Here is a 26192-nt window from a genome sequence, read left to right as displayed (position 1 = left end):
AGCTTAAGAAGTAAGCCCAAAGGAATTTGGAAGAAATAATTGACCAAACCCCTCTGTGACCCGTCTGAACGACTGACACCCAGTTCAGCAGAACGTGCTGGCCCCGAATTGTCGAAAGTGCCTACCTTCAGTGAGAGAGGCTGCCCTTTCTCACCCAGTTCCAGGCCCAGTGCTCCCTCCAAAGAGCTAAACGAGCTGGTGTCCATTGCAAAAGCCGGCAGAATGTTCCAGAAGTCCACAATTCTTGGAGAAACCTGAACACCTCGGAGCACCTAACCTCCAGCTGCCCTTTTCACAGTGTCATAGTGTGATCCTCTTGTTCTCCCTCCGTTATCAACGGAAGCTCAGTGTGCGCCTTCATCATCTTACAACTCGAGGACCATGTTTGTCCCGCTCCTCGAGGTTGTCCTGGTGATTAAGATCCTATAGATTGAAAAATGACTCATTTACTCATCTCCTGTACCCATTCCAAAGTGCTGCAGTCACAATTGCATTTATAAGACAATCAACATCCTCATGACGAAGGTAATTGGAAAGACAATGTACATTGTCCCTCACAGGTTTGTTTCTGTTGAAATTAAACAGACTCTAGGTTCAGCACAGCAGGTACATTTTCACGAGCTGAGAAATTCCTTCTGAAGGTGAGTTCTTTGAATTATATTAGCTATTTGAGACAAGTGTATTTCCCTTGGAGGTGAGTTGTTTGATGTAATAGCACATAGCCTGTTGTTTTCCAATTAAGGTGGCTCAAAGAGTACATTTGTTCATTAATGCGACAGTTTAAAAATACCACAAAGGCAATGCTTAATTATGTTGATGCTAGTGTATAAAATGCTACTGTTTAGCTTATTGTAGTTCTGAGATGAGTTCCAGAAGCACGCAAAACTCATTAAGGCAGGAATTAAGGTAAGTGACATAACATAGTGAGAGAATTTGGTCAGTGTTGTGGTTTCTGAGACAACCCTGGATTGATAAAATAATCTTTCCCTGAGAATCAGGCTGTGGCGCAGGCCGTGGTAAGTTCACAGCACAATCTACGCTTTCATGGACACTGCAGTGAGCCTCACAGGAGCACAAATCAATTATTTCAAAAAGCTAAACTAAACCAATTCCAGAAGGCGTTGGGAGCACTTGTCAAAAGTCTCAACACCGTGAATTCAGTTACTTGTTACCTCAGGTTCACACACTGACACAAAATGAGAATGACCAAGTTCACATTTGAAATTCGTTCATGTAAACACCGGCTAGACCACCTGTAACGATCAAAACACAACGACACAGAGCTGTGGATAATCTGCAAATAAGCACAGAACACAGCCCCTTCCAGCTCTCGATAACCTGTAATATCAAACACACAGTCCCTCCCAGCTCTCGATAACCTGTAATATCAAACACACAGTCCCTCCCAGCTCTCGATAACCTGTAATATCAAACACACATTCCCTTCCAGCTCTCGATAACCTGTAATATCAAACACACAGCCCCTTCCAGCTCTCGATAACCTGTAATATCAAACACACAGCCCCTCCCAGCTCTCGATAACCTGTAATATCAGACACACAGCCCCTTCCAGCTCTCGATAACCTGTAATATCAAACACAGAGTCCCTCCCAGCTCTCGATAACCTGTAATATCAAACACACAGTCCCTTCCGGCTCTCGATAACCTGTAATATCAAAAACACATCCCTCCCAGCTCTCGATAACCTGTAATATCAAACACACCGTCCCTCCCAGCTCTCGAAAACCTGTAATATCAAACACACAGTCCCTCCCAGCTCTCGATAACCTGTAATATCAAACACACCGTCCCTCCCAGCTCTCGATAACCTGTAATATCAAACACACCGTCCCTCCCAGCTCTCGATAACCTGTAATATCAAACACACCGTCCCTTCCAGCTCTCGATAACCTGTAATATCAAACACACAGCCCCTTCCAGCTCTCGATAACCTGTAATATCAAACACACCGTCCCTCCCAGCTCTCGATAACCTGTAATATCAAACACACAGCCCCTTCCAGCTCTCGATAACCTGTAATATCAAACACACAGCCCCTTTCAGCTCTCGATAACCTGTAATATCAAACACACCGTCCCTCCCAGCTCTCGATAACCTGTAATATCAAACACACAGCCCCTTCCAGCTCTCGATAACCTGTAATATCAAACACACAGTACCTTCCAGCTCTCGATAACCTGTAATATCAAACACACCGTCCCTTCCAGCTCTCGATAACCTGTAATATCAAACACACCGTCCCTCCCAGCTCTCGATAACCTGTAATATCAAACACACAGTCCCTCCCAGCTCTCGATAACCTGTAATATCAAACACACAGTCCCTCCCAGCTCTCGATAACCTGTAATATCAAACACACAGCCCCTTTCAGCTCTCGATAACCTGTAATATCAAACACACCGTCCCTCCCAGCTCTCGATAACCTGTAATATCAAACACACAGCCCCTTCCAGCTCTCGATAACCTGTAATATCAGACACACAGTACCTTCCAGCTCTCGATAACCTGTAATATCAAACACACCGTCCCTTCCAGCTCTCGATAACCTGTAATATCAAACACACCGTCCCTCCCAGCTCTCGATAACCTGTAATATCAAACACACAGTCCCTCCCAGCTCTCGATAACCTGTAATATCAAACACACTGTCCCTCCCAGCTCTCGATAACCTGTAATATCAAACACACAGCCCCTTCCAGCTCTCGATAACCTGTAATATCAAACACACAGCCCCTTCCAGCTCTCGATAACCTGTAATATCAAACACACCGTCCCTCCCAGCTCTCGATAACCTGTAATATCAAACACACCGTCCCTCCCAGCTCTCGATAACCTGTAATATCAAACACACAGTCCCTCCCAGCTCTCGATAACCTGGAATATCAAACACATGGCTGCCTGTTTCCTCTGTGCTCACTGTTGCTAGTGGTATTCAGATTTGTCGAGCATCTGGTGTGTTCCAGCTCTTGTGCCCCTGTAATGTTGCAGCTGTAGTCTCACAGGTAAGAACCGTTGTAGGTGAAAATCAGGGCGGGAAATTCTCATCCTTTAATGTTTTCTCAACCTGACCATTTGTGATGAATTCCTGCCGACGTCAGGTTTCTGTCTTCGACAACAGGAAATCCGGAACGTGCACAGTGAAGAACTGATGGGGATTCGTCGCGAAGAGGAAATGGAAATGTCCGATGACGACTACGAAGAAAGCCCAAATAAATTAGCCCCATTGGAGGAGTCGGGTAAGTCAGTTTCAGCTGTTTCCAGTCATCGATTGGTGTCCCTTGTGCAAATCCATGAAAGGCCTTTTGAAAAATCTGCAAAATGTATTTGTGTTTGTGCTCTTGTCTCTTGGAGTGTCGGAGCTAAAGAACATCATGAACACCCGGGCAGTGCCTTCCTGCCCAGATGATGCCAAGCAGAATGGTGTTCAGTGGCCTCGTGCCAGTGCAAACTCACTCTTGTGTCTGCCGTTGGGAGAATGTGCCCAGGCTGTAATGGGGGTGGGGAACGTGGGTAATTTTGCCCACGCTCCATTGATGCCCAGGACAATCTCAGGTGTTCCCAGGGCTCCAGGGCATTGTCTGTGAGGAAGGGTTAAAAAGACTAGGAATGTTTTCACTGGAAAGATGGCGGCTGAGCGGGGACCTGATAGAGGCCTGCAAAATTATGAGAGGCATGGACAGGGTGGACAGTCAGAGGCTTTTTCCCAGGGTTGAGGTTTCAATTACAAGGGGGCACAGGTTCATGGTGAAAGGGGGGGAATGTTGAAGGGAGGTGTGTGAGGGAAGTTTTTCACGTAGAGAGTGGTGGGGTTCTTGACCGCACGGCCAGAGAGGCGGGTGGGAGTAGGCACATTGGTGATATTTAAGAGGCATCTGGATGATTACATGAATAGGGAGGCAACAGAGGGATTCTGATCGAATAAAGGCAGAAGGTTTGTTTGTTAACCTTAGTAAGGGCATGATAATCAACATAGGAGGGCAAAAGGACCTGTTTCTGTGCTGTATTTATCATTTATGCTTTGGTTTTCTTTGTTTGATGCGTGTAATGAGACTACAGTCAGTGCCTGTAGTGAATCCACAATCAGTGCCTGATGTGAATGCACAGTCAGTGTCTGTAGTGAATACACAGTCAGTGCCTGTAGTTAATCTACAATTGGTGCCTGATGTGAATCCACAGTCAGTGCATGTAGTTAATCTACAATCAGTGCCTGAAGTGAATCCACAGTCAGTGTCTGTGGTTAATCTACAGTCAGTGCCTGATGCGAATCCACAGTCAGTGTCTGTAGTTAATCTACAGTCAGTGGCTGATGTGAATCCACAGTCTGTGTCTGCAGTGAATCCACAGTCTGTGTCTGTAGTGAATCCACAATCAGTCCCTGTAGTGAATCCACAGTCAGTATCTGTAGTGAATCCACAGTCCCAGTAGTGAATCCACAGTGAGTGCCTGTAGTGAATCCACAGTCAGTCCCTGTGGTGAACCCACAGTCAGTCCCTGTGGTGAACCCACAGTCAGTCCCTGTAGTGAATCCACAGTCTGTGTCTTTAGTGAACCCACAGTCAGTGTCTGTAGTGAATCCACAGTCAAGCCTGTAGTTAATCTACAATGAGTGCCTGATGTGAATCCACCATCAGTGTCTGCAGTGAATACATATTTAGTGCCTGTAGTGAACCCACAGTCAGTGTCAGTTGTGACTCCACAGTCAGTACCTGATGTGAATCCACAGTCAGTACCTGTATTTAATCCGCAGTCAGTGCCTGTTGTGAATCTACAGTCAGTGCCTGTTATGAATCTACAGGCAGTGTCTGTAGTGAATCCACAGTTAGTGCCTGTAGTGAATCCACAGTCAGTGCCTGTAGTGAATCCACAGTCAGTGTCTGTAGTGAATCCACAGTTAATGTCTGTAGTTCATCCGCTGTCAGTGTCTGTCGTGAACCCTCAGTGCCTGTAGTGAATCCACAGTCAGTGCCTGTAGCGAATCCACAGTCAGTGTCTGTAGTGTATCCACAGTCAGTTCCTGTAGTGAATCCGTAGTGTCTGTCATTCATTCACAATCAGTGTCTGCAGTGAATCTACAGTCTGTGCCTGTAGTGAACCCACTGTCAGTGTCTGTAGTGAATTCACAGTCAGTATCTGTAGCAAATCCACAGTCACTGCCTGTAATGAATCCTCAGTCAGTGTCAGCAGTGACTCTGCATTCAGTGCCTATAGTTAATTCACAGTCAGTGCTTGTGGTGAATCCACAGCCAGTGCCTGTAGTTAATCTACATTCAGTGCCTGTAGTTAATCTCCAATCAGTGCCTGATGTGAATCCACAGTCAGTATATGTAGTAAATCCACAGTCAGTGCCTGTAATGAATCCACAGTCAGCGCCTGTAGTGAACCCACGATCAGTGCCGGTTGTGAATCCACAGTCAGTGCTTGTAGTGAACCCACAATCAGTGTCTGTAGTTAACCCACAGTCAGTCCCTGTAGTGAACCCACAGTCAGTGCCTGTTGTGAACCCCCAGTCAGTGTCTGTAGTGAATCCACAGTCTGTGTCTTTAGTGAATCCACAGTCAGTCCCTGTAGTGAACCCACAATCAGTGTCTGTAGTTAACCCACAGTCAGTCCCTGTAGTGAACCCACAGTCAGTGCCTGTTGTGAACCCACAGTCAGTGTCTGTAGTGAATCTACAGCCAGTCCCTGCAGTGAATCCATAGTCAGTGTCTGCAGTGAATCCACAGTCAGTCCTAGTAGTCAATCCACAGTCAATGTGTGTAGTGAATCCACTGTTAAAGTCTGTAGTTCATCCATAGTCAGTGTCTGTAATGAATATACAGTCAGTGTCTGCAGTGAATCCATACTCAATGTCTGTAGTGAATCCACAGTGCGTGTTGTGAATCTATCGTCAGTGTCTGTATTGAATCTACAGTCAGTGTCTGTCATGAACCCACAGTCAGTCTCTGTAGTGAATCGACATTCAATTCCTGTAGTGACTCCACAGTGTCGTTCATTCACAACCAGTACCTGTAGTGAATCTACAGTCAGTGCCTGTAGTGAACCCACAGTCAGTGTCTGTAGTGAATCCGTTAGTATCTGTAGTGAATCTACAGTCAGTGCCTGATGTGAATCCACAATCAGTGTCTGCAGTGAATCTACAGTCACTTCTGCAGTGAATCTACAGTCAGTGCCTGATGTGAATCCACAGTCAGTGTCTGTAGTGAATCCACAGTCAGTGACTGTAGTGAACCTATTGTTGGTTCTTGTAGTGAATACACAGTCAGACTATGTAGTGAACCGACAATGATGTCTTTTGTGAATCCATATTTGATGCTTGTAGTGAATCCACCGTTGTTTCCTGTAGTTCACCCGCAATCAGTGTCTGTTTTAAACCCATTCTCGGGGCCTGTAGTAAATCCAGTGAGTTCATGTTGTGAATTCACAGTCAGTGCCTGCAGTGAATCCACAGTCTGTGTGTGTAGTGAATCCACAGTCAGTGCCTGTAGTGAATCCACAATCAGTCCCTGTAGTGAATCCACAGTCAGTGTCTGTAGTGAATGCACAGTGTCTGTAGTGAATGCATTCAGTGTCTGCAGTGAATCCACGGTCAGTGTCTGCAGTGAACCCACAGTCAGTCCTTGTAGTCAATCCACAGTCAGGGTATGTAGTGAATCCACAGTTAATGTCTGCAGTTCATCCATAGTCAGTGCATGTTGTGAATCTACCGTCAGTGTCTGTATTGAATCTACGGTCAGTGTCTGTCGTGAACCCACAGTCAGTCTCTGTAATGAATCCACAGTCAGTTCCAGTAGTGACTCCACAGTGTCGTTCATTCTCAACCAGTGCCTGTAGTGAATCCACAGTCAGTGCCTGTAGTGAACCCACAGTCAGTGCCTGTAGTGAATCCACAGTCAGTGTCTGCAGTGAATCTACAGTCACTTCTGCAGTGAATCCACAGTCAGTGCCTGATGTGAATCCACAGTCAGTGCCTGATGTGAATCCACAGTCAGTGCCTGTAGTGAATCCACAGTCTGTGCATGTAGTGTATCCACAGTCAGCCCCTGGAGTGAATCTACAGTCAGTGTCTTTAGTTCATCCACAATCAGTGCCTGTACTGAATCCGCAGTCAGTGCCTGTAGTGAATGCACAGTTAATGTCTGTAGTTGATCCACAGTCAGTGTCTGTAGTAAATACACAGTCAGCGCCTGTTGTGAATCTCCAGTCAGTGCCTGCAGTGAATCCACAGTCAGTGTCTGTCGTGAACCCACAGTCTTTCCCTGTAGTGAAACCACATTTATTGTCTGTAGTGAATCCACAAACAGTGCCTGTAGTGAATGTAAGGTCAGTCTCTGTTGTGAATCTACAGTCAGTGCCTGTAGTGAATCCATAGTCAGACCCTGTAGTGAACCCACAGTCAGTCCCTGTAGTGAACCCACAGTCAGTCCCTGTAATGAATCCACAGACAGTGTCTGCAGTGAATCCACAGTCAGTGTCTGTACTTCATCCACAGTCAGTGTCTGCAGTGAATCCACAGTCAGACCTTTTAGTGAATCCACAGTCAGTGTCTGCAGTGAATCTACAGCCAGTCCCTGTAGTGAATCCATAGTCCCTGTCTGCAGTTAACCCACAGTCAGTCCTGGTTGTCAATCCACAGTCAGTGTGTGTAGTGAATCCACAGTTAATGTCTGTATTTCATCCATAGTCAGTGTCTGTACTGAATATGCAGTCAGTGGCTGCAGTGAATCCATACTCAATGTCTGTATTGAATCCACAGTCAGTGCGTGTTGTGAATCTACTGTTCGTGTCTGTATTGAATCTACAGTCAGTTCCTGTAGTGAATCCACAGTGTCGTTCATTCACAACCAGTTCCTGTAGTGAATCTACAGTCGGTGCCTGTAGTGAACCCACAGTCAGTGTCTGTAGTGAATCCACTGTTAGTGTCTGTAGTGAATCCACAGTCAGTGCCTGATGTGAATCTACAGTCAGTGACTGTAGTGAACCTATTGTTGGTTCCTGTAGTGAATACACAGTCAGACTATGTAGTGAACCGACAGTGATGTCTTTTATGAATCCATATTTGATGCTTGTAGTGAATCCATGGTTGTTTCCTGTAGTTCACCCGCAATCAGTGTCTGTTGTAAACCCACTGTCGGGGCCTGTAGTAAATCCCCAGTCAGTTGATGTTGTGAATTCACAGTCAGTGCCTGCAGTGAATCCACAGTCAGTGACTGTTGTGAAAACACAGTCAGTGGCTGTTGTGAATGTACAGCCAATCCCTGTAGTGAATCCACAGTCAGTGTCTTTAGTGAATCCACAGTCAGTGTCTTTAGTGAATCCACAGTCAGTGACTGTAGTGAATCCACAGTCAGTGACTGTAGTGAATCCACAGTCAGTGCCAGTAGTGAATTCACAATCAGTGCCTGTAGTGAATCCACAATCAGTACCTGTAGTGAATCCGCAGTGTCTGTAGTTCATTCACGATCAGTGTCTGTATTGAATCTACAGTCAGTGCCTGATGTGAATCCACAGTCAGTGTCCGTAGTGAATCTACAGTCACTTCTGTAGTGAATCTACAGTCAATGTCTGATGTGAATCCACAGTGTCTGTAGTGAATCCACAGTCAGTGACTGTAGTGAACCTATTGTTGGTTGCTGTAGTGAATACACAGTCAGACTATGTAGTGAACCGACAGTCATGTCTTTTGTGAATCCATATTTGATGCTTGTAGTGAATCGACCGTTGTTTCCTGTAGTTCACCCGCAATCAGTATCTGTTGTAATCCTACTTTCGGGGCCTGTAGTAAATCCACAGTCAGTTCGTGTTGTGAATTCACACTCAGTGCCTGCAGTGAATCCACAGTCAGTATCTGTAGTGAATCTACAGTAAGTGCGTGTCGTGAATCCACAGTCAGTATCTGTAGTGAATCCACAGTCAGAGCCTGTAGTGAATCCACAGTCAGTGTCTGTAGTGAATCTACAGTCAGTCCCTGTAGTGAATCCACAGTCAGTGCCTGTATTGAATCTACAGTCAGTGCCGGTAGTGAATCCACAGTCAGTGTCTGTAGTGAATCCACAGTCAGTGCCTGTAGTGAATCCATCGTCAGTGTCTGTAGTGAATCCACAGTCAGTGTCTGTAGTGAATCTACAGTCATCCCCTGTAGTGAATCCACAGTCAGTGCCTGTATTGAATCTACAGTCAGTGCCGGTAGTGAATCCACAGTCAGTGTCTGTAGTGAATCCACAGTCAGTGCCTGATGTGAATCTACAGTCAGTGACTGTAGTGAACCTATTGTTGGTTCCTGTAGTGAATACACAGTCAGACTATGTAGTGAACCGACAGTGATGTCTTTTATGAATCCATATTTGATGCTTGTAGTGAATCCATGGTTGTTTCCTGTAGTTCACCCGCGATCAGTGTCTGTTGTAAACCCACTGTCGGGGCCTGTAGTAAATCCCCAGTCAGTTGATGTTGTGAATTCACAGTCAGTGCCTGCAGTGAATCCACAGTCTGTGTGTGTAATTCATCCACAATCTGTGTCTGTAGTGAATCCACAGTCAGTGACTGTTGTGAAAACACAGTTAGTGACTGTTGTGAATGTACAGCCAATCCCTGTAGTGAATCCACAGTCAGTGTCTTTAGTGAATCCACAGTCAGTGTCTTTAGTGAATCCACAGTCAGTGACTGTAGTGAATCTACAGTCAGTGCCAGTAGTGAATTCACAATCAGTGCCTGCAGTGAATCCACAATCAGTACCTGTAGTGAAGCCGCAGTGTCTGTAGTTCATTCACGATCAGTGTCTGTATTGAATCTACAGTCAGTGCCTGATGTGAATCCACAGTCAGTGTCCGTAGTGAATCTACAGTCACTTCTGTAGTGAATCTACAGTCAATGCCTGATGTGAATCCACAGTGTCTGTAGTGAATCCACAGTCAGTGACTGTAGTGAACCTATTGTTGGTTGCTGTAGTGAATACACAGTCAGACTATGTAGTGAACCGACAGTCATGTCTTTTGTGAATACATATTTGATGCTTGTAGTGAATCGACCGTTGTTTCCTGTAGTTCACCCGCAATCAGTATCTGTTGTAATCCTACTTTCGGGGCCTGTAGTAAATCCACAGTCAGTTCGTGTTGTGAATTCACACTCAGTGCCTGCAGTGAATCCACAGTCAGTATCTGTAGTGAATCTACAGTAAGTGCGTGTCGTGAATCCACAGTCAGTATCTGTAGTGAATCCACAGTCAGTGCCTGTAGTGAATCCACAGTCAGTGCCTGTAGTGAATCCACAGTCAGTGTCTGTAGTGAATCCACAGTTAATGTCTGTAGTGAATCTACAGTCATCCCCTGTAGTGAATCCACAGTCAGTGCCTGTATTGAATCTACAGTCAGTGCCTGTAGTGAATCCACAGTCCATGTCTGTAGTGAATCCACAGTCAGTGCCTGTAGTGAATCCACAGTCAGTGTCAGTAGTTCATCCACAGTCAGCGTCTGTAATGAAAACACAGTCAATGCCTGTTGTGAATCTACAGTCACTGCCTGTAATGAATCCACAGTCAGTGTCTGCAGTGAATCCATTCTCAGTGTCTGGAGTGAATCCACAGTCAGCATCTGTAGTGAACCCACGGTCAGGCCCTGTAGTGAATCTACAGTCATCCCCTGTAGTGAATCCACAGTCAGTGCCTGTATTGAATCTACAGTCAGTGCCGGTAGTGAATCCACAGTCAATGTCTGTAGTGAATCCACAGTCAGTGTCTGTAGTTCATCCACAATCAGTGTCTGTCGTTCATCCACAGTCAATGTCTGTAGTGAATCCACAGTCAGTGTCTGTAGTGAATCCATAGTCAGTGTCTGTTGTGACCCCACAGTCAGTCCCTGTAGTGAATCCACATTTAGTGTCTGTAGTGAATCCACAGTCAGCCCCTGTACTGAATCCACAGTCAGTGTCTGTCATGAATCCACAGTTAATGTCTGCAGTGAATCCACATTCAGTGTCTGTAGCGAATCCACAGTCAGTGACTGTAGTGAACGTTTTGTTTTTTCCTGTAGTGAATACACCGTCAGACTATGTAGTGAAGTGACATTCATGTCTTTTGTGAATCCATATTTGATGCTTGGAGTGAATCAACAGTTGTTTCCTGTAGTTCACCCGCAATCAGTGTCTGTTGTAAAGCCACTTTCGGGGCCTGTAGTAAATCCACAGTCAGTTTGTGTTGTGAATTCACAGTCAGTGCCTGCAGTGAATACAGTCTGCGTGTGTAGTGAATCTACAGTCAGTGCCTGTAGTGAATCTGCAGTCAGTGACTGTTGTGAAAACACAGTCAGTGTCTGTTGTGAATGTACAGCCAGTCCCTATAGTGAGTCCACAGTCAGTCCCTGTAGTGAATCCACAGTCAGTGTCTGTAGTGAATCCACAGTCAGTGTCTGTAGTGAATCCACAGTCAGTGACTGCAGTGAAACCACAGTCTGTGATTGTTGTGAATCCGCACTCAGAGTCTGTAGTGAATCCATAGTCAGTGCCTGTAGTGAATCTACAGTCAGTGCCTGTAGTGAATCTACAGTCAGTGCCTGTAGTGAATCTACAGTCAGTGCCTGTAGTGAATCCACAGTCAGTGACGGTTGTGAAAACACGGTCAGTGCCTGTTGTGAATGTACAGCCTGTCCCTGTAGTGAATCTACAGTCAGTGACTGTAGTGAATCCACAGTCAGTGTCTGTTGTGAATTCACAGTCAGTGCCTGTAGTGAATCCGCAGTCAGCCCCTGTAGTGAATCCACAGTCAGTGTCTGAAGTCATCCACAATCAGTGTCTGTAGTGAATCCACAGTCAGTGCCTGTAGGGAATGCACAGTTAATGTCTGTAGTTGATCCACAGTCAGTGTCTGTAGTGAATACACAGTCAGCACCTGTTGTGAATCTTCAGTCAATGCCTGCAGTGAGTCCACAGTCAGTGTCTGCAGTGAATCCATACTCAATGTCTGTAGTGAATCCACAGTAAGTGCGTGTTGTGAATCTACCGTCAGTGCCTGTAGTGAATCCACAGTTAGTGACTGTTGTGAAAACACAATCAGTGCCTTTTGTGAATGTTCAGCCAGTCCCTGTAGTGAGTCCACAGACGGTGTCTGTAGTGAATCCACAGTTAATGTCTGTAGTGAATCTGCCGTCAGTGACTGTAGTGAATCCACAGTCAGTGTCTATAGTTCATCCACAATCAGTGTCTGTAGTGAATACACAGTCTGTGCCTGTTGTGAGTTGACAGTCAGTGTCTGCTGAGAATCCATACTCAATGTCTATAGTGAATCTATAGTAAGTGCGCGTTGTGAATCTACCGTCAGTGTCTGTATTGAATCCACAGTCAGTGTCTGTCGGAACCCACAGTCAGTCCCTGTAGTGAATCTACAGTCAGTGCCGGTAGTGAATTCACAATCAGTGCCTGTAGTGAATCCACAGTCAGTACCTGTAGTGAATCCGCAGTGTCTGTAGTTCATTCACGAACAGTGTCTGTATTGAATCTACAGTCAGTGCCTGATGTGAATCCACAGTCAGTGTCTGTAGTGAATCCACAGTCAGTGACTGTAGTGAACCTATTGTTGGTTGCTGTAGTGAATACACAGTCAGACTATGTAGTGAACCGACAGTCATGTCTTTTGTGAATACATATTTGATGCTTGTAGTGAATCGACCGTTGTTTCCTGTAGTTCACCCGCAATCAGTATCTGTTGTAATCCCACTTTCGGGGCCTGTAGTAAATCCACAGTCAGTTCGTGTTGTGAATTCACACTCAGTGCCTGCACTGAATCCACAGTCTGTGTCTGTAGTGAATCCACAGTCAGTATCCGTAGTGAATCTACAGTAAGTGCGTGTCGTGAACCCACGGTCAGTCCCTGTAGTGAATCCACAGTTAATGTCTGTAGTGAATCCACAGTCTGTGTCCGTAGTGAATCCACAGTCAGTGACTGTAGTGAACCTATTGTTGGATTCTGTAGTGAATACACCGTCAGACTATGTAGTGAACCGACAGTCATGTCTTTAGTGAATCCATATTTGATGCTTGTAGTGATTCCACCAGTGTTTCCTGTAGCTCATCCACAATCAGTGTCTGTGATAAACACACAGTCAGTTGGTGTTGTGAATTCACAATCATGGCCTGTAGTGAATCTACAGTCAGTGTCTGTAGTGAACCCACACTCAGTCCCTGTAGTGAATCCACAGTCAGTGTCTGTAGTGAATCCACAGTCAGTGTCTGTAGTTCATCCACAGTCAGTGTCTGTAATGAAAACGCAGTCAATGCCTGTTGTGAATCTACAGTCACTGCCTGTAATGAATCCACAGTCAGTGTCTGCAGTGAATCCATTCTCAGTGTCTGGAGTGAATCCACAGTCAGCATCTGTAGTGAACCCACGGTCAGGCCCTGTAGTGAATCTACAGTCATCCCCTGTAGTGAATCCACAGTCAGTGCCTGTATTGAATCTACAGTCAGTGCCGGTAGTGCATCCACATTTAGTGACTGTAGTGAATCCACAGTCAGTCCCTGTAGTGAATCCACAGTCAGTGTCTGTAGTGAATCCACAATCAGTGTCTGTAGGGAATCCACAGTCAGTGACTGTAGTGAACCTATTGTTGGTTCCTGTAGTGAATACACAGTCCGATTATGTAGTGAAACGACGGTCATGTCTTTTGTGAATCCATATTTGATGCTTGGAGTGAATCAACAGTTGTTTCCTGTAGTTCACCCGCAATCAGTGTCTGTTGTAAAGCCACTTTCGGGGCCTGTAGTAAATCCACAGTCAGTTTGTGTTGTGAATTCACAGTCAGTGCCTGCAGTGAATACAGTCTGCGTGTGTAGTGAATCTACAGTCAGTGCCTGTAGTGAATCTGCAGTCAGTGCCTGTAGTGAATCCCCAGTCAGTGACTGTAGTAAAAACACAGTCAGTGCCTGTTGTGAATGTACAGCCAGTCCCTATAGTGAGTCCACAGTCCGTCCCTGTAGTGAGTCCACAGTCCGTCCCTGTAGTGAATCCACAGTCAGTGACTGTAGTGAAACCACAGTCTGTGATTGTTGTGAATCCGCACTCAGAGTCTGTAGTGAATCCATAGTCAGTGCCTGTAGTGAATCTACAGTCAGTGCCTGTAGAGAATCCACAGTCAGTGACGGTTGTGAAAACACAGTCAGTGCCTGTTGTGAATGTACAGCCAGTCCCTGTAGTGGATCCACAGTCAGTGACTGTAGTGAATCCACAGTCAGTGTCTGTTGTGAATTCACAGTCAGTGCCTGTAGTGAATCCACAGTCAGTGTCTGTTGTCATCCACAATCAGTGTCTGTAGTGAATCCGCAGTCAGTGCCTGTAGTGAATCCACAGTTAATGTCTGTAGTTGATCCACAGTCAGTGTCTATAGTGAATACACAGTCAGCGCCTGTTGTGAATCTCCAGTCAGTGCCTGCAGTGAGTCCACAGTCAGTGTCTGCAGTGAATCCATACTCAATGTCTGCAGTGAATCCACAGTCAGTGCCTGATGTGAATCCACAGTCAGTGTCTGTAGTGAATCCACAGTCAGTGACTGTAGTGAACCTATTGTTGGTTCCTGTAGTGAATACACAGTCAGACTATGTAGTGAACCAACAGTCATGTCTTTTGTGAATCTATGTTTGATGCTTGTAGTGAATCCACCGTTGTTTCCTGTAGTTCACCCGCAATCAGTGACTGTTGTAAACCCACTGTTGGGGCCTGTAGTAAATCCACAGTCGGTTCGTGTTGTGAATTCACAGTCAGTGCCTGCAGTGAATCCACAGTCTGTGCATGTATTTCATCCACAACCTCTGTCTGTAGTGAATCCACCGTCATTGCCTGTAGTGAATTCACAGTTAGTGACAGTTGTGAAAACACAATCAGTGCCTTTTGTGAATGTTCAGCCAGTCCCTGTAGTGAGTCCACAGACGGTGTCTGTAGTGAATCCACAGTTAATGTCTGTATTGAATCCACAGTCAGTGTCTGTCGGAACCCACAGTCAGTCCCTGTAGTGAATCCACAGTCAGTGCCGGTAGTGAATTCACAATCAGTGCCTGTAGTGAATCCACAGTCAGTACCTTTAGTGAATCCACAGTGTCTGTAGTTCATTCACGATCAGTGTCTGTATTGAATCTACAGTCAGTGCCTGATGTGAATCCACAGTCAGTGTCCGTAGTGAATCTACAGTCACTTCTGTAGTGAATCTACAATCAGTGCCTGATGTGAATCCACAGTCAGTGTCTGTAGTGAATCCACAGTCTATGTCTGTAGTGAATACACAGTCAGTATCCGTAGTGAATCTACAGTAAGTGTGTGTCGTGAATCCACAGTCAGTATCCGTAGTGAATCCACAGTCCATGTCTGTAGTGAATACACAGTCAGTGCCTGTAGTGAATCCATCATCAGTGTCTGTAGTCAATCCGCAGTCTGTCCTTGTATTGAACCCACGGTCAGTCCCTGTAGTGAATCCACAGTCAGTGTCCGTCGTGAACCTATTGTTGGATCCTGTAGTGAATACACAGTCGGACTATGTAGCGAACCGCCAGTCATGTCTTTAGTGAATCCATATTTGATGCTTGTAGTGAATCCACCAGTGTTTCCTGTAGCTCATCCACAATCAGTGGTAAATGCACAGTCAGTTGGTGTTGTGAATTCACAATCAGTCCCTGTAGTGAATCCACAGTCAGTGTCTGTAGTGAATCCACGGTCAGTGTCTGTAGTTCATCCACAGTCAGTGTCTGTAATGGAAACACAGTCAATGCCTGTTGTGAATCTACAGTCACTGCCTGTAATGAATCCACAGTCAGTGTCTGCAGTGAATCCATTCTCAGTGTCTGGAGTGAATCCACAGTCAGTGTCTATAGTGAATCCATACTCATTGTCTGTCATGAACCCACAGTCAGTCCCTGCAGTGAATCCATATTCAGTTCCTGTACTGAATCCACAGTCAGTTCCTGTAGTGAATCCACAGTGTCTGTCGTTCATTCACAACCAGTGTCTGTAGTGAATCCACAGTCAGTGCCTGTAGTGAACCCACAGTCAATGACTGTAGTGAACCTATTGTTGGTTCCTGTAGCGAATACACAGTCAGACTATGTAGTGAACCGACAGTCATGTCTTTTGTGAATCCATATTTGATGCTTGTAGTGAATCCACCGTTGTTTCCTGTAGTTCACCCGCAATCAGTGTCTGTTGTAAACCCACAGTCGGGGCCTGTAGTAAATCCAGTGAGTTCATGTTGTGAATTCACAGTCAGTGCCTGCAGTGAATCCACAGTCAGTGCCTGTCGTGAATCCACAGTCACTGCCTGTAGTGAATCCACAGTCAGTGACTGTTATGAAAACACAGTCAGTGCTTGTTGTGAAAACACAGTCAGTGCCTGTTGTGAATGTACAGCCAGTCCCTGTAGTGAATCCACAGTCAGTCCCTGTAGTGAATCCACAGTCAGTGACTGTGGTGAATCCACAGTCAGTGTCTGTAGTTAATCCACAGTCAGTGCCTGTAATGTATCCGCAGTCAGCCCCTGTAGTGAATCCACAGTCAGTGCCTGTAGTGAATTTACAGTCAGTGTTTGTAGTGAAACAACTGTCAGTCCCTGTAGTGCATCCGCAGACAGTGTCTGCTGTGAATCCACAGTTAGTGTCTATAGTGAATCCACAGTATTTCCTGTAGTGAATTCACAGTCAGTCCTTGTAGTAAATCCACAGTCAGTGTCTGTAGTGAATCCACAGTCATTGACTGTAGTGAACCTTTTGTTGGTTCCTGTAGTGAAAACACAGTCAGACTGTGTAATGAACTGACAGTAATGTCTAGTGAATCCATATTTGATGCTTGTAGTGAATCCAACGTTGTTTCACGTAGTTCATCCACAATCAGTGTCTGTGGTAAACGCACAGTCAGTTCGTGTTGTGAATTCACAATCAGTGCCTGTAGTGAACCTACAGCCAGTGTCTGTAGTGAATCCGCAGTCAGTGTCTGCTGTGAATCCACAGTCAGTGTCGGTAGTGAATCCACAGTCAGTTTCTGTAGTTCATCCACAGTCAGTGTCTGTAATGAAAACACAGTCAATGCCTGTTGTGAATCCACAGTCAGTGCATGTAGTGTGCCCACAGTCAGTGTCTGCAGTGAATCCATTCTCCGTGTCTGTAGTGAATCCACAATCAGCGTCTGTAGTGAACCCACAGTCAGCCACTGCAGTGAATCCACAGTCAGTGCCTGTAGTGAATCCAAGGTCAGTCTCTGTAGTGAATCCACAGTCAGTGCCTGTAGTGAATTTACAGTCAGTCCCTGTAGTCAATCCACAATCAGTGTCTGCAGTGAATCCACAGTCAGTGTCTGTAATGAATCCACAATCAGTGCCTGTTGTGAACCCACAGTCAGCGTCTGTAGTGAATCCACAGTCAATGTCTGCAGTCAATCCACAGTAAGTGTGTGTAGTGAATCCACAGTTAATGTCTGTAGTTCCTCCATAGTCAGTGTCTGTAGTCAATATACAATCAGTGTCTGCAGTGAATCCATACTCAATGTCTGTAGTGAACCCACAATCAGGCCCTGTAGTGAATCTACAGTCATCCTCTGCAGTGAATCCACAGTCAGTGTCTGTAGTTAATCTACAGTCATCCCTGTAGTGAATCCACAGTCAGTGTCTGTATTGAATCCACAGTCAGTGTCTGTCGTGAACCCACAGTCATTCCCTGTAGTGAATCCACATTTAGTGTCTGTAGTGAATCCACAGTCAGCCACTGCAGTGAATCCACAGTCAGTGCCTGTAGTGAATCCAAGGTCAGTCTCTGTAGTGAATCCACAGTCAGTGCCTGTAGTGAATTTACAGTCAGTCCCTGTAGTCAATCCACAATCAGTGTCTGCAGTGAATCCACAGTCAGTGTCTGTAATGAATCCACAATCAGTGCCTGTTGTGAACCCACAGTCAGCGTCTGTAGTGAATCCACAGTCAATGTCTGCAGTCAATCCACAGTAAGTGTGTGTAGTGAATCCACAGTTAATGTCTGTAGTTCCTCCATAGTCAGTGTCTGTAGTCAATATACAATCAGTGTCTGCAGTGAATCCATACTCAATGTCTGTAGTGAATCCACAGTCAGTGTGTGTTGTGAATCTACCATCAGTGTTTGTATCGCATCTACGGTCAGTGCCTGTCGTGAACCCACAGTCAGTCTCTGTAGTGAATCCACAGTCAGTGCCTGATGTGAATCTACAGTCAGTGTCTGTAGTGAACCCACAGTCAATGACTGTAGTGAACCTATTCTTGGTTCCTTTAGTGAATACACAGTCAGACTATGTAGTGAACTGACAGTCATGTCTAGTGAATCCATATTTGATGCTTGTAGTGAATCCATCGTTGTTCCATGTAGTTCATCCACAATCAGTGTCTGTGGTAAACGCAGAGTCAGTTCGTGTTGTGAATTCACAATCAGTGTCTGTAGTGAATCCGCAGTCAGTGCCGGTAGTGAATCCACAGTCAGTGCCGGTAGTGAATCCACAGTCAGTGTTTGTAATGAAAACACAGTCAATGCCTGTAGTGAGTCCACAGCCAGTGTCTGCAGTGAATCCATTCTCCGTGTCTGGAGTGAATCCACAATCAGCGTCTGTAGTGAACCCACAATCAGGCCATGTAGTCAATCTACAGTCATCCCTGTAGTGAATCCACAGTCAGTGCCTGTAGTGAATCCACAGTCAGTGTCTGTAGTGAATCTATAGCCAGTCCCTGTAGTGAATCCATAGTCCCTGTCTGCAGTTAACCCACAGTCAGTCCTTGTAGTCAATCCACAGTCAGTGTGTGTAGTGAATCCACAGTTAATGTCTGTAGTTCATCCATAGTCAGTGTCTGTAGTGAGTATACAGTCCGTGTCTGCAGTGAATCCATACTCAATGTCTGTAAAGAATCCACAGTCAGTGCGTGTCGTGAACCCACAGTCAGTGCCTGTAGTGGACCCACTGTCAGTGCCTGTAGTGAATCCACAGTCAGTGCCTGATGTGAATCCACAGTCAGTGACTGTCGTGAACCTATTGTTGGTTCCTGTAGTGAATACACAGTCAGGCTATGTAGTGAACCGACAGTCATGTATTTTGTGAATCCAATGTTGATGCTTGTAGTGAATCCACCGTTGTTTCCTGTTGTTCACCCGCAATCAGTGTCTGTTGTAAACCCACTGTCGGGGCCTGTAGTAAATCCACAGTCAGTTCGTGTTGTGAATTAACACTCAGCGCCTGCAGTGAATCCACAGTCTGCGTGTGTAGTGAATCTACAGTCAGTGCCTGTAGTGAATCTACAGTCAGTGCCTGCAGTGAATCTACAGTCAGTGCCTGTAGTGAATCCACAGTTAGTGACTGTTGTGAAAACACAGTCAGTGCCTGTTGTGAATGTACAGCCAGTCCCTGAAGTGAGTCCACAATCGGTGTCTGTAGTGAATCCACAATTAATGTCTGTAGTGAATCCACAGTCAGTGCCTGTAGTGAATCCGCAGTCAGTGTCTGTCGTGAACCCACAGTCAGTCCCTGTAGTGAATCCACAGTCAGTGCTGGTAGTGAATTCACAATCAGTGCCTGTAGTGAATCCACAGTCAGTACCTGTAATGATTCCACAGTCAATGTCCGTAGTGAATCTACAGTCACTTCTGTAGTGAATCCACAGTCAGTGCCTGATGTGAATCCACAGTCAGTGTCTGTAGTGAACCTATTGTTGGTTCCTGTAGTGAATACACAGTCAGACTATGTAGTGAACCGACAGTCATGTCTTTTGTGAATCCATATTTGATGCTTGTAGTGAATCCACCGTTGTTTCCTGTAGTTCAGCCGCAATCAGTGTCTGTTGTAAACCCACTTTCGGGGCCTGTAGTAAACCCACAGTCAGTTCATGTTGTGAATTCACACTCAGTGCCTGCAGTGAATCCGCAGTCTGTGTCTGTAGTGAATCCACAGTCAGTATCCGTAGTGAATCCACAGTCCATTTCTGTAGTGAATCCGCAGTCAGTTCCTGTAGTGAACCCACAGTCAGTCCCTGTCGCGAATCCACAGTTAATGTCTGTAGTGAATCAACAGTCCGTGTCGGTAGTGAATCCACAGTCAGTGTCCGTAGTGAATCCAACGTCAGTGACTGTAGTGAATCCAGTCAGTGACTGTAGTGAACCAACAGTCATGTCTTTAGTGAATCCATATTTGATGCTTGTAGTGAATCTACCGTTGTTTCCTGTAGCTCATCCCCAGTCAGTCTCTGTGGTAAACGAACAGTCAGTTCGTGTTGTGAATTCACAATCAGTGTTTGTAGTGAGTCTACAGTCAGTGTCTGTAGTGAATCCGCAGTCAGGGTCTGTAGTGAATCCACAGTCAGTGCCTATAGTGAATCTGCAGTCAGTGACTGTAGTGAATCCACAGTCAGTGCCTGTACTGAACCCACAGTCAGTGTCTGTAGTGAATCTACAGTCACTTCTGTAGTGTATCCACAGTCAGTGCCTGATATGAATCCACAGTCAGTGTCTGTAGTGAATCCACAGTCAGACTATGTAGTGAACCGACAGTCATGTCTTTTGTGAATCCATATTTGATGCTTGCAGTGAATCCACCGTTGTTTCCTGTAGTTCACCCGCAATCAGTGTCTGTAGTAAACCCACTGTCGGGGCCTGTAGTAAATCCACAGTCAGTTCGTGTTGTGAATTCACAGTCAGTGCCTGTAGTGAATCCACAGTCTGTGTCTTTAGTGAATCCACAGTCAGTGCCTGTAGTGAATCCACAGTCAGTGCCTGTAGTGAATCCACAGTCAGTGCCTGTAGTGAACCCACAGTCAGTGACTGTAGTTCATCCACAGTCAGTGTCTGAAGTGAATACACAGTCAGTGCCTGTTGTGAATCTACAGTCAGTGCTTGTAGTGAATCCACAGTCAGTGTCTGTAGTGAATCCACAGTTAATGTCTGTAGTGAATCCACAGTCAGTGACTGTAGTGAACCTATTGTTGGTTCCTGTAGTGAATACACAGTCAGACTATGTTGTGAACCTACGGTCATGTCTTTAGTGAATCCATCAGGTGACTGACTGTGTGGAGTTTGCACGTTCTCCCCGTGTCTGCGTGGATTTCCTCCGGGTGCTCCGGTTTCCTCCCACAGTCCAAAGATGTGTGGGTCAGGTGAATTGGCCATGCTAAATTGCCCGTAGTGTTCGGTTAGGGGTAAATGTAGGGGTATGGGTGGGTTGCGCTTCGGCGGGTCAGTGTGGACTTGTTGGGCCGAAGGGCCTGTTTCCACACTGTAAGTAATCTAATCTAATCATATTTGATGCTTGTAGTGAATCCACCGTTTTTTCCAGTAGTTCATCCACAATCAGTGTCTGTTGTAAACCCACTGTTGTGGCCTGTAGTAAATCCACAGTCAGTTTGTGTTGTGAATTCCCAGTCAGTGCCTGTAGTGAATCCACAGTCATTGCCTGTAGTGAATCCACAGTTAGTGTCTGTAGTGAATCTGCAGTCAGTGCCTGTAGTAAATCCACAGTCAGCATGTGTTGTGAATCTACATTCATGTCAGTAATGATTCCACAATTGCTGCTTGTCGTGAATCTACAGTTGGTATCTTAGGTAAGTCTAGTCAGTCTTTCTAGTAAACCCAGAATCAGTTCCTACAGTAAATCTGCAATATATGTCTGTAGAGCATCTACAGTCATGGGTTATTGAATCTACAGTGTCCATAGTAACTTTACAGTCTGTCCCTGTGGTAAATCTATAATCTGAGTTTCTAGTGAATCTACAGCCTATCTACAGTAAGTCTACAGTCACTGTCTCTGCTACATTTTTCAACTCTATCTGCAGTAAAGCTGCTGGCAGTGTCAGTAGTAAATCTTCAATCAGTGTTCGTAATATATCTGAAGTCTATGTCTACAATAAATCTACAATTGTCTGAGGTAAAGTTGCAGTGTCCGCATGTATTGAACCTGTGCTCAGCACATGTAGTAAATCTAGACAGTGCTAGTAGGAAATCTAAAGCCTGTGTCTGTACTAAATCTATCGTCAAATTTTATTGTACACTTACTCACTGTTTGTAATAAATCTACAGTTAGTCGTAGTAAATTTACCTGGCAGTAAGTTTCGTCACTGCTTGTAGTGAACTTACAGTCAGTGCTTGTAGTGAACTATTGAGAAACTTTATAATAAACTCACTCAATGTAATAAACTGGTAGCCAGTCCGGGTAATAAATCTAAAATTGGTGCCTTCACGAATTCCTCAGCCCACTGTGTCTGCTGTAAATCCACCCTGTGTCTGCTGTAAATCTATAGTCAATGCAGTTAGTGTCTGAGTCAGTGTCTACCGTAAATCTACTAGCAATGTCTGTTGTAAATCTACCAGCAATGTCTGTTGTAAGTCTACCAGCAATGACTACTGTAACTCTATGGTCAGTGTTTAAAGTAAATCTACCTTTAGAATCTGCTTTTAATCTACACTCAGTGTCTGCAATAAATCTAGTGTGCCTGTAGTAAAACTACAGACAGTGTCTGCTGTAAATCTACAGTCAGTGTCTTCTGCAAAACTAAATTCAATGTCTGCAGTAAATCCATAGCTAGTGTCTGGAGTAACTATTGTCAGTGCTAACCTCATTCTGTATTTCGTGATTTGGACAGAATCTCAAAGTGCTGTGGACATTTTTAACCCTTAATTCCCAAACGTCTTTTGTTTTTAAAATAGGTGTCTTCCAGAGACAATTACTGCTGGTGTAGTAAAACCTCTGTATGGAGCCACTTAAAGGTGTCAAAAGGTCTTCAGGCAGACTGTACTGGGACTACAAAAATAATGAGGGGGTTGGTTACCCTCTGCTCAATTGCAAAGCCAACTTCTGCAGATGATATGCGAAACTGAGACATATTTTGGGACTTCCCTTGATGAATACATACAGACCGGGATTAAAAAGTCTGTTTCAGCTCTAGTGTGATTGAAAGTTGTTGTTGTACCTTCCTGGGTTTGAGTGTTAGCACGCTGTGAAGTTCATACTCAAAGAACTATCCCTTCGTTAGCCCTGTATTGTAAGGAAAGGTAGAATTCTCTCTCACTCTGCGTGCTGAAACCAAGCTAAGTACAGATTGTTCTGTAAAACGCACGGTTCATTAATGTAAATTCGCTGTGATGCAATTGATGAATTGGGGAAACTATTTCTATAGCACAAACTTTTAAAGTGTGTATTGGTTATAACGTGATTCCAACCCCGTTAGTTTAAATGGTGCTGCGATTATGTGATTTTCTTATAACACAGGAACGAAACTACCGCGTTATAGCAGAACTGACTGTAAGTTATTTAGGACAAAGGGATTTCAATCGGTCAAATCTGTAAACCAAAAATCTAAGTTCAACTATTGGTGGCAATGCACCCAGTAACGTCCAATGCAGGAATTATAATGTTTGACTATCTGCTCTTTGCAACCAGTTCACGGACTGGTCTACATTTTATTAAATTCTAACTTTTTTGAGCTCAACTTTTACTTCTAAGTTGTGTGTTGCATTAGTATGTCTTCTTGCAGGTAGTAATTAATAAACTCAACTGGTTACTGACTCAAGAAAGCCTGGTTAAGTCAGCTCTGTCTAAAGCGTATGTTCAATTGGGTCTGGGAGAAAGCTACTCATAGAGAGGGGGATCCTTTGTAAATTAACCATGCTGTCACCAACAAAAAGGGCAGATGAAAATAGTAGGGGACCCAGTTCATCCCTCCTCACCTGGCAACGTAATGGTTTGAGGTCTCCTGTCTGGAATTAGGGTGGCACGGTGGCACAGTGGTTAGCACTGCTGCCTCACAGCGCCAGGGACCTGGGTTCAATTTCCGCCTCAGGCGACTGACTGTGTGGAGTTTGCACGTTCTCTGCGTGGGTTTCCTCCGGGTGCTCCGGTTTCCTCCCACAGTCACAAAGATGTGCGGGTCAGGTGAATTGGCCATGCTAAATTGCCCGTAGTGTTAGGTAAGGGGTATATGTAGGGGTATGGGTGGGTTGCGCTTCGGCGGGTCGGTGTGGACTTGTTGGGCCGAAGGGCCTGTTTCCACGCTGTAAGTAATCTAATCTAATCTAAACTCCAGCTCAGGTGTGGGCTGTAACAGGCATTGAGATACTCCAGTTTGGCACCACCCAATTAATCTTCATTCTTGTTTCTTCTAACTGTTGTTTTTCTTTCGTTTTTGATATTTAAACTTAATCCATCTTCTAAACGCATTGATTTTATATGATCCACAATACGTTGCTGGGTCTCTTTGGATTCTGTGTTGTGTCTGTGTACTGTGAGCCTGTTAAGTTCCAGCGGTTTTATTGTTACCCGAGCGAGTACATCTAACTCTCTGTATCCTCCAACAAACAGTAATATGATCGTGACCAGGTAATCTACTTTGGTGATGTTGATAAATCTCAACCAGGCCAGCAGTGTTTTTAAAAATATTGCTGCTATTCTTAAAAATGTTGCCTCGGGATATCTCTATATTCATAAAGTGTGTGGATAAGGCGTCAATTTAACTTCTGATCTGAAAGACAGCATTCCCTCAGCACTAACAGCTTTAGATTACAGTGCTTAAGCCCTGGAGGAGGATTTGAACCCAGTGCCTGAAATTCAGAGGAAAGAGAACTACATAAGCCATAGCTGACCCTCAAAACGCTCGTGATAGGCTTGACAGCAAAGTTGAAACTCATGGAATAAAACTGGCAGTGACTGCAGGGAAATAAAGTTGGCTGAGTGACAGGAAATTGAGAGTAATGGTAAATGGTTGTGTTTTGAGCTGGTGAATTATAAATATTGCAGTTCCTCAGGGGCTGCTTTTAGTACCATTGCCTTTCCTTGATGTATATTAAAGGCCTTGACTTGGCTATACAGGGCACGGATATTAAATTGACAGTCAATGCTTGTAAATCTACAGACACTATTTGTCGTAAATCTAAAATCAATACTTACAGTAGATCTAGATTCAGTGCTTGTAGTAAAACTACAGTCAGTACTTACGGTAAATCTACAGTCAGTGCTTGTATTAAAGTTACAGTCAATGCTTGTAGTAAATCTAATCAGTGCTTGTAGTAAAACTACAGTGAGTACTTATAGTAAATCTACAGTCATTCTTTATAGTAAAACTACAGTGAGTGTTTGTAGCAAAACTACAGTCAGTGCTTATAGTAAAACTACAGTCAGTGCTTATAGTAAAACTACAGTGAGTGCTTGTAGCAAAACTACAGTCAGTGCTTAGAATAAATCTACAGTCAGTGTTTATAGTAAAACTACAGTGCCTGTAGTAAATCTAGTCAGTGTTTGTCGTAAAACGACAAAGTGCTTGTAGTAAAACTACAGTGAGTGCTTACAGTAAATCTAGTCAGTGTTTGTCGTAAAACTACAGCCAGTGCTGATTTACAGTCAGTGCTTACAGTAAATCTACAGCCAGTGCTTGTAGTAAATCTACAGTCAGAGTTTATTGAAAGCTGGAAGCAGGCACTGGATTAAATACCATCCCCATCACCAACTGACCCCCTCCCCCACCGACTGCCCTCACACTGACCCCTCCCCCATCACCCTCCATCCTCACGCCCACAACCTAGAACATGATGAACTTCACAAACCAGTAAGAAACAAGGTCCTTGAGGGTATGGCTGATGGTTTCTGACAGAACAATGCTCAGTGTAAGAGCATACTTGGAGCTGCGAGCCCAGTGCTGTGGGAAGATTGGAGATCTGCAGTTTCCCACAGTAGACATGAAGCGGACATCTTGAATGAAGCAAGTGTAAAAGTTGAATGAGTAAACCTGAACATAGCAGAAGAGATTTGCCCGTTTTGCCATCACTAATCCATGGCTGAGCAGACTGTAAAAGGTCACAAAGGCACCCAGACATCCTGGGATATCTTCCTGAACGTTTATTTGAATTGAATTTGATGAAAATGTCAGACTCCTTCCTGAGGAGGAGATTTCCAGCTGCACTCAAGTCCAGCCTGAAGGTCAAGATATAAAGGAGCAGCAAAGGGATAATCAAGGGAAAGATAATTCCGAGAGCCTGGATACTCAGTGTGGTGATTGTGAGAAAAAGTCCCTGGAAAGATGAGAGTAAGCACAGATCCAGAGGATGTCGACGATGCTTTGAAGAGATCTCACATGCCAAACGATGACAAAATATTGCCACAGTTTGTCAAGGTGAAGCTGTTTAATGCCATCAATGTGATGGATAATTCCAGACAAGTGAGGCAGGAC

General features: G+C 44.8%; 1 protein-coding gene across 2 annotated transcripts in view; it reads left to right on the top strand.

Moving 5' to 3' along the window:
* Positions 1-26192, top strand: part of enox1 (ecto-NOX disulfide-thiol exchanger 1) — a 229638-nt gene that overhangs the window by 98742 nt on the left and 104704 nt on the right. For both annotated transcript variants that reach the window (XM_060832906.1, XM_060832907.1), the window contains exon 8: positions 3140-3257. In XM_060832906.1, coding sequence (XP_060688889.1) covers positions 3140-3257 — 118 coding nt within the window. The remainder of the gene's footprint in view (positions 1-3139; positions 3258-26192) is intronic.

The sequence above is a fragment of the Hemiscyllium ocellatum genome, chromosome 12 (genome assembly GCF_020745735.1).
Source record: "Hemiscyllium ocellatum isolate sHemOce1 chromosome 12, sHemOce1.pat.X.cur, whole genome shotgun sequence".
Lineage (NCBI taxonomy): Eukaryota > Metazoa > Chordata > Chondrichthyes > Orectolobiformes > Hemiscylliidae > Hemiscyllium > Hemiscyllium ocellatum.
Note: the sequence above shows the minus strand (reverse complement) of the source record. Positions and strands in the feature narration are given on the sequence as shown.